Genomic DNA, 12,130 nt, shown 5'->3' on the forward strand with positions numbered 1-12,130 from the left:
TCTATGTGTGTGTGTGGGGGGGGGGGAAGCGGGATGTGCGCAGATGTCTTAACCATGCGTGTTGGTGTCCCGTTGCTGAGCCTGCTACGTATTGTTCTGTAGTTTTTCGCCGCTGATTTCTGTTGGCAATATGTCCTTCATTTATCAAGAAGCTTTTTCTTCTCTCAGAATCGATAAACCTCCGTCGTGATTTGCCGAATTATAACTGAAGCGGACATTTATACCGACCAAGCGGTATGATTCCCCCCCCCCAGAATAACACGGCTGCAGCCGAATATTTCGAATGTTCTTAATTGAAGATATCCTTCATTTTAAGTGTACGGCGCTCTTCACTCCTTTAGACGTTGGAAATGTCTACAATATTCAGGTGGATTCTCTCCATCTTTCACCTGTTCTTCGCAAAATGCTTAAAAAGTGAAGTTGATGGTTGACTAGGTTCAGCGTAGTCAAACCAGTGCACCTCTAAATGTGTGCCAAAAAGAGCACCAAAGTCGCCACCTGGTGTTTAAGAGGACTCACTCTGCTGACGGCTCCTTCTACACAGGAAATTAAGGCAAAATATGGTATACAAACATTTCGAATAATTTTTTGCAGCGCTGCAATGTAATCGAAGTGTGCGTATGGCTAAACGACTCAAGGACGAATTCTAGGCCAGCACCAGGGAAACATTAAAGTAATCGCTTGAATTTGCAACGTAAAGTTTAGTCGCATAAGATTTACTGCGTCCGTTTGATGAATACTTTTTTCACTTACGGCAGGTGTGCCAAGTTCCTGTTACTTGGTAGAATTGGAAATATTTTCTCGGTGCTGGAGACCAGATACCACACCTATCTGGAGGCTTCACTTCAGTCCGTTTGTGCTACCGCGTAACTGACTAATCCAGACCGATCTAGACATAAGCACGTTCTATCGACAGTACTGGATAGTACTGTAATCTGTCTCTTCCTGACACACGATCAGGGCGTTACCGTTGTGTGTACTGAACACCAATTTGTTGGTCATCCTCAATATCACTGACTCGCACTGCCTACTTGCAAATGGTTAGTAGTGAAATTTCCCGTGCACCCTTGATCGCCTTGACCGATTGCTATTGGGACGATCCCTCATTCGCATCCTCTCACGGTATTTATTTATTAGTGGCTAAGCACAGTTTATTTAATGTGCTCATGATTGCGACACGTGCGAGGTGTAGGAGGTGCGATGAAGTCATCCTAACCTTCAACAGTGTGTTTCAGTTGGCAACTTGCACTGACAACTGGTTAGGGAGTCTGCTGTTCTAGGTCCAGTTCCTTTCTAGAGGGACAATTTCCCTTCCCTTTGATACATTGGCGAGAAAGGAATAGGCAGCAGTTCAGCACAGACAAGTTCTTGGTAAGGGGATGCTGAGTTGGCTTTGAAATGTAATGGGTCCGAAACTCAAAAAACTGAAGACCTGAGTATAACGTTTTCGATAACATGTTTTGCACCTGGGATCTTCATCGAAATGGGCAATACGACAGCGGTCCGGTTTGGTGAATAATATATGTTGTGCCTCAATATCGCGTGGCAATTTGATTGCCTTTGTGGCGTTATCCATCTGCACGAGGATTGGTAGAAAGTTCTGCAAATACTAGATGATCCTCTGACGCGTGGATTTTATGGCATGCGAACAATTGCTGGCTTTCCTGTAAAACTTATATGGCGTTCTTCACTGTTATTCCGTTCCTGTCAGACCGCGGCACCTTGGATACCTTTTTCACTAGTTATTTTGTGTCGAGCTCTATATAGCTTAGTGGTTGGAGCGCGAATTTACTGACCGGAAGGTCTGTGGTTCAAATCCGATTTGTGCATCTCGGTTGTTCTTATCTGGGCTTGGGCACCCTGGCACTGCTTCAGCCCTCGTGCTCCCTTCGGTTGGCAGCTAGGCATAGAAAGGGTGTTACAGTTGAACCATTATATTATTATTAGTATTAGCACTGAAGTTACTTCGTATGCCTCATGATAAACAAGCCGATATCGTGTCACTCAACCTTACTTCGAACCTAGCTACAGTGATTTTTCGGAACGCGAAAGGTGCCTATCAACGGGAAATTTACTGCAGTATCTCTTCCTATTACTACCAATGAACTCTGGAGGTGACTCAGTTTATTCTGAACTACCACAGAGGGTCCAACAGGAAAAGTGGATGAGTTACATGCTGCATATTTTAAGCAATAGAGTGCTGGGTAAGGCTTTCAAAACCAGAGTTCCAAGGGCTAGTAAGGTTAGATGAACACTCCAGTGAATGTCTCTGTGTTGAATCAAGCTCTTTTCTAGCTAAATTAGATGCATTACAAAATGCCATCAATTTCCAGTCAGCCAGCTACTTAAATCGAGCTGGTGATGTTTTTACACTATTTCTTCCAGTGAAATCATCGATCAGGCAAATGTCTGGTATGTTTGGATAGGGAAAGTCGTAATTGCCTACTGCTAATCATACAGAAGAATATCGGTTGGCATAAATCAAGTTTACGCATTTAAACGCGGTCGGTGTGATTCTCGAACGAAACAGATTTCAGTCCATGGTAGGCAGATCAGTTTTTCATCCGAGCGTCTTGGCTAATTTTGATCGCAAACCGTTGCTGATTGCCTGTAGTCCGGGGTCAGTACCTACATGCACCGACGATGTTGCCTTGGCTTGCAGTGAGACGTTTATAACCAAATTTAACAGCCCAGCGGGCGAATCGTTGTTCATCATTATAACCTGATTTACCAATAACATACCGAATCGCAAATTACTACGCCATTGTTTATCGATTGCGCTGAACTATTCGATGCAGCAGTTATATATCCCAGTAAATCCACAAACGTTCGCTTGTGAAAATGTTACACAAACCCGAAAGTACCACTGGGGTCTGGGACACAATGCTGGACACTTCTCAGACCAACAAATATCTCAGTTGCTTGTCTGCTGATGACCAGGTGACAGTGAAAACAACTGAGATATTCACAATACTCTTGATCTAGCATAATTTTCGGACCTTTTTTCTTTCTGGACAACAGTAATTCGCATTTCAGCCTTCATCTTCGTAGACCGCGGCAACAGCGAGTCCTCGCCGAGCGCTCATATCTGGAGCACCATCTGCAGGGTAATAGTCATCGTGAACAGCATTCAGCTTGTTAGGTAGTCATACCTTGGAGTGCCTGCATCCGAATAGACAAACAATTACACCAACTTCAATCGGAATGCGATTCGTTGCATATCGCGTTACCGGGACCTATGTCCTACTTTTTCACCTTAATTTGACATGGCAACTCAAACTTCTTTGGATCGATGCGAACTCGTTTCGCATAGCATATGACCCGCACACCACCGTTCATGGTGCTTTACGGATTCCTTAGACTAAAACCGCGTGCTGCACAGCCTGACGACCGATTTCTGTAATTTTTGTAAATTCCATTGGTGGAGTCCTGTCTCCATATCCAGACAGTGTGCACATTTATGAGAACTTCGAATTTTTCGACAATTCCCTCTAGTTTGCTTAATTCGATTGTTTCGACTGTACACAGTCGCCGATGTAACACGGCACTCACTAATCTTGATTAATTCAAAGCAGCTCGCCTTTGATCGGGCACTGACCTTATGGAGTTCCACAGTTGAACTTTGTGTTTAAAGCTGCTGTAGCGACCAAATTTTTTCTTGTATTGAGATTACATGTGCGGGTACTCTGAAGTGTCCCGAAGCTGAGCCATCGGATTATCTATTTCCCCGGTTTTTTATGTACTGATTTGTCCCATGAGTTTGAGCCATTTAAAGGCCAATTAAAACTGGAGTTATCTGTGGCTAGACGAAACAAAACATATCATTATCTTCAGATTCTTCGGAGTGTGCTGCCATCTCTTATAGAAATGGCCGGTCTACACGGGCATCTTCTATGAGTGTGATTGGCTCTATGAGCCTGGTACTTGTTCATGTGATTCAGTGACAAACTGGGAAGAGGGTCAACTCTACACAGAAGACAGAGATAGGTGAACGATCAAGTAGGCGACAATAGATGAATATATTGTTGTCAAAAAGTGTTGTTACTGCCGATGACAATATAGACTGACAGTGACGAACTGCACAATTATTCTGTTCGTCCATCGGGCTCCTGACTAGCAAACAGGCACGAATCTACGGCACATTAAAACTCAGCACCGAACCGCCGCATCTACTTTTGCGTTTCACGCGTTTTTCCATGAGCACTTAGCTCATTATCTTGACTATTTTTGGTTGTCTCACTTTTGTGCTTGAAGTATACTCTCTTCTCTCCCTCTTCTCTCTCCTCTTCTGTGCATCCCGTTTGTTTCTATACGCAGCAGGTGCTGAAAATAATCAGTGTCTTATCCCTTTCCGCTATTTTGTGTGAATGTCTAGACTTTCATCTTTTGCCGTCTTCCACCCGCCCCCCTGTTCGGTCCACCAGGACACCAAAGGAACTCTAGCAAACGCGGAGTGTCAAGAATCGGACAGTCTGCCAACCGCGCCAGACGAAGTGCCTGCTTGCGCAGATCACGTTTTCCAGCTGCAGGAGCAACAGCGAAGTCAACTTCAACCGGCAAAAGGTACTGTCAGTTCGCCATTTTCATACGGTTAACACGTGAACGGCCTAGCTAAATTAGAACATACCCTCCAGTTCGCTGATTCTATCAAATTGGCGGTTCTCTCCATACCCAAACAGTCATTCCAAAACGAATCGTCGTCTTATCGTTTTACCTAATTCTCATTTTCTCGTTTACATGGTGTATAACCTACGGATAGGCGAAGAATTCGTCCCTTCTTATGTTAACATGTTTTGTGGCGGTTCGCTCATTTAATTCTGGACACGACCCAACCCATTCCTCTTATTTTCACCGATGTTGCTTACCATCCCTATCACATTCATACAGAAACGGAACTGACTAAAGAACCCGCACACGTTCTCCTTGGTGGCAGTCGAAAACGATTGGAAGTCCCCAGTGCGAACAATACGTTGTTTTTAGACGTTGGTTCCCTGGCGCCCCGGAATGCATACTGCGCCTTGTGCGACACACACGATTATCTGCATCGAGTAGATCTACCCGCCTACTTGATCTCTCCATGTTATCATTGTCGAGAGTGGTTGGCTAAAGAGGCCAAAATTTCACCGGAAGTTCTCTTGGACTTACACCTTCAGGTAGATTATACAATATTACTTTTTTTCTTCCCAATATTCCTGTACCCTAGCTGTACTCTCCCGAAAGTTCAGGGAATTTTGAGAACCTACAGGAGATAACTCTCGGGGAGCTTTGCATGGTTTTCTATTTACCGGAATGTCCACTAGCAGTCAGGTGACATGATATGAATTTAAAGTATGTCAGTGTGCAGCTTACCTTGCGACAACTTTAAGCAGACATCTATCAATGGTTGCCATTCTTGGGTGTGCATCCCAGGACTGCCGGTCAACTAGATTCAGACCTTTATTTTTCTTCCCTGTTTCCACGTTGATTCAGTTCTGACCGTGGCATTATTTAAAAACGAATTTGCTTCACTCTATTTCCCACAAAGCACAATATCCCATGGCCAGCTCACCTTCAGGCACGATTTAATTTGCCTGCTGATGGTCGCTCGATGGAAGAACTGATTGCGTATGACTGCCGTTGGCGCAGTCGTCAACCATGTCGTTGTTTTGTGCCAATGGGAGGGCATCTTTTGCCTCCATGCGTCGAATTTCCCTGGCTGTGCCCTCCAGCCTCTGCGGTGTCTTCTAACGGCAGCAGCGTAAGCGCGGTCAGTGGGAACCCAGTTGCTGCTGACCTGATCAAACACTCTGCACCTCTGGCCGATTTGCCGCCAACACCGGACACCACCGTGTCGACATCGTCCACAGAGAACCGACCGAAGCTAAGTGACACGAGGAGTGAATCCCGTAAGTACTCATTCATTCCTTCAAAGTCGTCTTCCTGTGTTCAGTCCAACGGCAAAGCTCCCATCGAGCATTGACTTGTATGTTTACCGTGGAGACACGGATGGAAATCCAGTCGTGAGTAGGCACTGCATGGATATTGCGTCCTGATCTTTTCTCACGCATTGGTGACGGATAGCGCGGAACCGACTCTGCATAGGCTTTATAGCTAACAGTAAACACCGTCGAGCGCACTTTTCCTCAGATCGCTTATTTTCATTCTAGGCGACGAAAACCGACTACTCCTGTCTCAGTAAACTGTCCCCCGGAAGTGACTGCGGTAGCGCTGATTAGACTACAAATCTCAGGAACGCTTGGACGCGTTTCTGTCCGATTAGATTCTAGGCATAAAATATCGCTTGTTCAGTCCAACGGCAAAGCTCCCATCGAGCATTGACTTGTATGTTTACCGTGGAGACACGGATGGAAATCCAGTCGTGAGTAGGCACTGCATGGATATTGCGTCCTGATCTTTTCTCACGCATTGGTGACGGATAGCGCGGAACCGACTCTGCATAGGCTTTATAGCTAACAGTAAACACCGTCGAGCGCACTTTTCCTCAGATCGCTTATTTTCATTCTAGGCGACGAAAACCGACTACTCCTGTCTCAGTAAACTGTCCCCCGGAAGTGACTGCGGTAGCGCTGATTAGACTACAAATCTCAGGAACGCTTGGACGCGTTTCTGTCCGATTAGATTCTAGGCATAAAATATCGCTTTCAACTCATTCTAAGCGGCTTCGATTGATCAGTATATTTGGAATATCCTCAGGATCATCGAAGCGCCGAAGCTTATACCAAATCCTACAAACGATTTGGACGTATGATCTGACAAATTCCACGTTTCTTAGCACCCCATTGTTGAGATAACTTTCATTTAAATGCGCTGTTGTTCCATTGCGAATTTCTCGAGATCGTATCTTACATCGAGTTCATGAGAACGTCTGTGTATTATTTCCAGCTGTCCATGCGGCAGTCCATCCGAATGAAAGCACTCTTAGTATGCCCGCAGTGCCGATTACTCTGGGAGCTTCCCGTGGACAACAGCTCCCTTGTTCTGGCCGGCATCCACGAGGCGCCCCGATAACCTGCTGCCATGGGATACAGTTTCCCAGGCTCGATGTTACGGGTGCCCCAGCGCCCAACCGGACGCCACCAACCACAATACCAGAATCATGTCAAACAGCAACCATCGTCACCGAGACGCCGGTAACGAATCCCGGAGGTTCCACGCATCCAGGTGCGTCGTCCCTATTGCCCAACGGCTTTGTCTCTTAGACATCATTACATATAACCTCAGCGAGGGCATTGCATTTTGTTCATCCAGCCGGTTTAGTATGTAACCGTAACTTTTGCGGTGACATTCATGATCGTGTGCACATGAATTGATTTTGACTGATCTGCCAGTCGCCGCCCATCCGCATCCAAACTAGCGATCTCAAGATGCATACGTGCCAACATCGACAAACATCAACAAGTAAACATATAAATAATCAGCAGGCTTGTTTTTTTCTATTGCTCCCATCCGGCACCTTGTTATGACTGTTCTCCCTCCCTCAAACTTTACCAGAACATCTACACACAACCAAACCCTTCCAAAGCTGCGGAAGAAAAACATCACGTGATTGCGCTGTTTTCATCTTCTTTCTCGTCATGATGGGCGAAGATACAACATAAAGGAAAAAAAGAAAAAAGCAGTAAAACGAGTCTTGACATGGCGGTATTGCGATTGAATACAAAACCAAGAAATAAATATATGTGTACATGAAAGCATGAAACTTGGCTGACACAGTATAGCGGTGAAAAACGATCGTACCCAGGTGGCACCGGTTTTCTCTATGAAACTGTTATGCTGAGGAACAGTCAACAGCTTAAGAGTTGTCCACCTCTGTGGAGGATTTCCGCTTGGCCTTGATCCGTTTGAAGAACAATCCAAACGAGTGTCTGTGCTTGGCAGCCTCGGATTCTTTTTCCTTTTTCGATCGCGGTGCGTTGAGGCACATGAACTCTGCCACAAATATAAACGATTTTCGCCATCAGACAAATAGACCGTAGTATAAACAAACCAATTTGGAGATAATTAAGCTGGTCTCAGTACGCCTGTTTGTATCATTGAAGGGGTGGGGGTTGAATTTCTTTCAACGGCTTTTGAAGGTTGGCTTTCGGATGAAGAACTGTTACCTTAACGGACAATCATGAACAAAACGACAGCCTCAACATGTAGGGCCTTTTATAAACAAGAACGAAAAACAAGTAATCAAACTCTCGGACAGGCTCCATTGATTGACGAAATTCAAATGAGTGACCGTTTGGCAAGCAAAAGGGGGTGCTTTCTTAATTAGCGGGATTTCATCGTATTGTGAGCTGTCATGCCAAATGATCAACGTGCGTAGTTTTTATCAACAGAAGTAACCTTTGTATAATCAACGCTTTTATAATGCACTTTAAAGCCGTATAATTAAGGGATATTGAGAAAATGAACTGTATTAAATGGGTAGTTTGCCAGATAGCTGAGTTCCTAAACTGCTGTTCTCACCGGACTGTTCCACGTGATAATGAAGATATTGTGCATTGGGAAGAATTTGTACATACTGAGTCGATGAACTCTGTCACAAATAGAAACTCAAAAGCTTGTCTGCTTTGGTAGTAGATACCATTAAATATGATACTAAGACATTAATTCCGACACAAAAACATCCAGAAATAGTAATGTTACCCTCCCCCAGTGTAGGCACGGGATCTGGAACAGGTGAAAAGGCTTCTTACCTGGATTACTCGAGCAATCTAGGGGAAACAATTGGACAGGTGTACTAATGTATAACATATTGCCTATAAGCATTTAGCAAAGGACTACGACGAAAGGACTTGGGAGTAAAAAACTAGCGTACTAGAAAACGGACCACCAATTACTAACTCACTTCGCAGTTTTCTTGGTTCCACGGAGGTAACGCTGAAAATATGAAGAAAGGAGGAAAATATGATACCAGTCACGAATGTGTAATACGTTATTTAGGTAATAGACCAGTGGATAAAGATTTGCATCAGGAACAATAGTACAAATATCTAGAAAAGTAACTTTTCCAGCAGTTATTGTATCGGGCCTCGCGATGATGTGGTCCGAGTGGTCGCAAATGGCAAATCTTACTCTGTGGGCATCAAAATTGTCCCTACATTCGTGATTCAGGGTGAGAATTTGATGACAATACCGAATTCCCAGACCTTCCATCCTCTGCGAAATTCTTTTCTACGCCTTTCTGTATGTAATTTCGCAATTCTGATCCAAAGAATTTTCACGACGGTAGTTAATGTGAATCCATTCCAGATAGGTAAGCTAGTTTTAAGCTCTAAGGGAAGTACACGGGTCTGAGGCAACAATCGGAAATCGAACGTTGCACAGGTCAATTTCCGGTAAACTAGTCTTCCTAGAAGGGCCGTCCGATCTTACCACAGTAATTAACCGGAGAGGCTTTATCAGGTCCCGTTTTACGAATTGAAACTGCATCAAACATGCAGAGCTGCACGTAAGAATAGTAAGCGGTTTTTGACGGGTAGGCAATATTGGCTGCCTCGCGATTAAGGATAACGAAAGATAACGTCACCAAGAGACCGCATCTTGCCATTTTGTGACGGCTTGTGAACCACCGCAACTCACTGAGCTCAGTGTCCGTGCGACACTCATAGTCTCTCATACTAGCTTGTTCAATAGATATGGGTTTGAACAACAGTCTCCTGGCTCTCTAGGTTCGGGGTTGGAACACGTTTGGTGACTTGTTCCATAAAATATGGTAATGCAGCTGCATTTCCCGCCAAACACCGTTACCTTGCGGTCAGGCTTTTGAGCCAAAAGTTTTGATAGAACACGTTTGGTGACTTGTTCCATAAAATATGGTAATGCAGCTGCATTTCCCGCCAAACACCGTTACCTTGCGGTCAGGCTTTTGAGCCGTTTTTTTTGATAGAGGACCCTAATCATCCTCCTGTCTGGGTGTGGGCGCCATAGGAGTATCCCAGCCCACGAACAACTGTGTTGCACACTTACAAATGCCATATCGGCGCATGGTGCTAATGGAGGAAAGATCTAGTGCCTTCACTAAAGGATGAAAGGGAAACCCAAAGTATAGCGTTGACCAGATAATTGGGTGCCAGGTGAGGGCGAAACTTCTTCAGTGTGTTCCTCACTGCGATGATCCCGAAATCACTTCACATCGTCATCATCATCAAAGACAGCAACATCAGCCTTGACGCTGATGCCTCTGCCGTACANCAATAAAAGCCTTAGAGTGAAAAAACCAAGAGTGGGTGAGGGAGGGGATTTAGAGCTGGTCTACGTCAAGCATTCTGAGGGCCTACACCTCAAACCTCTCAATCAGACAATCTGGAGAGAAACTGACAGCACGAACGCGTGACATCGGTTAGCCGCCATTTCTTGTAACATCTCCAGCCAAGCACAGGCGGGGTCCGGGGATTCCATCCTGGAAGGCGTACAACACCAACCACCTTCAGGTTACTAGCTAATCAGACCGGTCAAAGATTGAAGCACATTCCCACAAGAACAGCTGCAACCTGAATATTGCAGCTCAACACACCATTTAAGACTTGTACGTCCACCGACTTGAGGCCATTGGCTGTTCGGTCAATTTGTGGTGTGGGTTAACTAACAGCAAGTAAATTGGGTTGGTAGTACGAGCACCCTCCAAGAAAAATAATTGTCAAAATAAATAAGGTGAAACAGGTTCAAAGTAACACAGGTGGCTATGTTCACCATGGCATTGGTTACACCGTACCTTTCAGTGAAGTCCTCCGATGGGTCGACCAATTCATCACGTTCGTTCACTGTTTTTAAGAGTTCCGCCATCAAATACTTTTCTCGCGCTTTTTCTTCGTTAGTCTTCAATATGTCTAGAAAGTTCATATGGGGAAGGTCAATTGGGTCAAGTTATAAAATGATGACAAGAAAACCGAATAATTTCCTAGGAGTCAAGATCAAAGGTTTAGTAGTCCAACGGTAATACGCTGGTTCGGTTACGACAGAATTCCACACAGACTTCAAGACTACTAGGTAGCTGTATTCGCATTTTAAACGAACTGGAAGGCCGAGACATCTCCCCCAAGCCTGATTTGACAGGCACTGGCACATATCGAATCATTGCTTTGTCCCTCCAGTTAGCATTCGTTAGTGAGAATCGAACGTGTCCCCAAGCCGCTGCACGGCGGTTTAGTACAATAAGTAGCCTCATTACTTTTAAGTAACTTGTGATGGTTGGCTTCTCATGTCAGCGCCAGTCATGCTGTAATGTGTCATAAGGCAGTTTGGTTCCTTGAATGATCAAGATGCATGCACCGTGAAGATTTCCGGCCAACTGAACATAACAGCAGGACACTTTGCATCCTCGAAGTGAGGTTCGAGGTGCTGTAGTGCACTCGCTCCTCCGTTACAGGATGCGATCAACCTTCGGACGTCTTGAGGAACTAGACTCTGAATCTTCCAGGGACGACTGATATTGATTACGTATGGGACAACTAGGCCGCACTTTTCAATTCCGAAAGGGAACCGTTGAGAATTCTGTTCACCCTGACATATGCTCGAGTCCTCGTGTCCAATCTTGTGATCAGATGTTGTAATACAGATCTGTCCAAAATGCCCAGGAGCGATTCATATTATGGAAATCAAACCGGCGGATCTTATTCCATCCGTACTGGGAAGGCCAGAGCAGCTTTTGCGAACCTACGTCACCTGTGGCGTAGGCGTGATATCAGTTTCTCTGTCAAGGGTCGGGTTTACAATGCTGCGGTGCGCTCCATATTACCATATGGATCAGAAACCTTGCTGCTGCGCGCCGAGGACATCAAAAGACTTTCAGCGTTTGACCATCGATGTCTTCGGAGCATTGCCCGAATCTGGTGGGAACACCGGATCAGTAATTCTGAGGTACGTCGAATGGTATTCGGGAGAAATAACTCACCCTCGATAGATGAACTGATCACACTGCACAGGTTGCGTTGGCTTGGCCACGTGCTGCGTATGCCAGTCGACCGACTTCCTCGAAGGGCTCTTTTCGCCCAACCATGTGAAGGGTGGAAGAGAGCCAGAGGCGGTCAAACAATGACTTGGCAGCGAAGTATGAAAGCCATTACCAGCAAACTCAGCTGCGCTGGTCACTGCCGTCTTCCTGGATGGGGACCCCGAGACGGGCCACATCAATGGCTAG

At 45.3% G+C, this 12,130-nt stretch overlaps 1 protein-coding gene across 1 annotated transcript in view; it reads left to right on the forward strand.

Moving 5' to 3' along the window:
- Positions 1-8,857, forward strand: part of T265_03948 (hypothetical protein) — a gene marked incomplete at both ends in the record, with an annotated part of 50,037 nt that extends 41,180 nt beyond the window's left edge. The window contains 4 exons of the mRNA XM_009168548.1: positions 4,425-4,563; positions 4,888-5,153; positions 5,525-5,885; positions 6,883-8,857. Coding sequence (XP_009166812.1) covers positions 4,425-4,563; positions 4,888-5,153; positions 5,525-5,885; positions 6,883-7,199 — 1,083 coding nt within the window. The remainder of the gene's footprint in view (positions 1-4,424; positions 4,564-4,887; positions 5,154-5,524; positions 5,886-6,882) is intronic.
- Between the last annotated feature and the right edge of the window lie 3,273 nt (positions 8,858-12,130).

The sequence above is a fragment of the Opisthorchis viverrini genome, assembly GCF_000715545.1.
Source record: "Opisthorchis viverrini unplaced genomic scaffold opera_v5_58, whole genome shotgun sequence".
NCBI classification, from domain to species: domain Eukaryota; kingdom Metazoa; phylum Platyhelminthes; class Trematoda; order Opisthorchiida; family Opisthorchiidae; genus Opisthorchis; species Opisthorchis viverrini.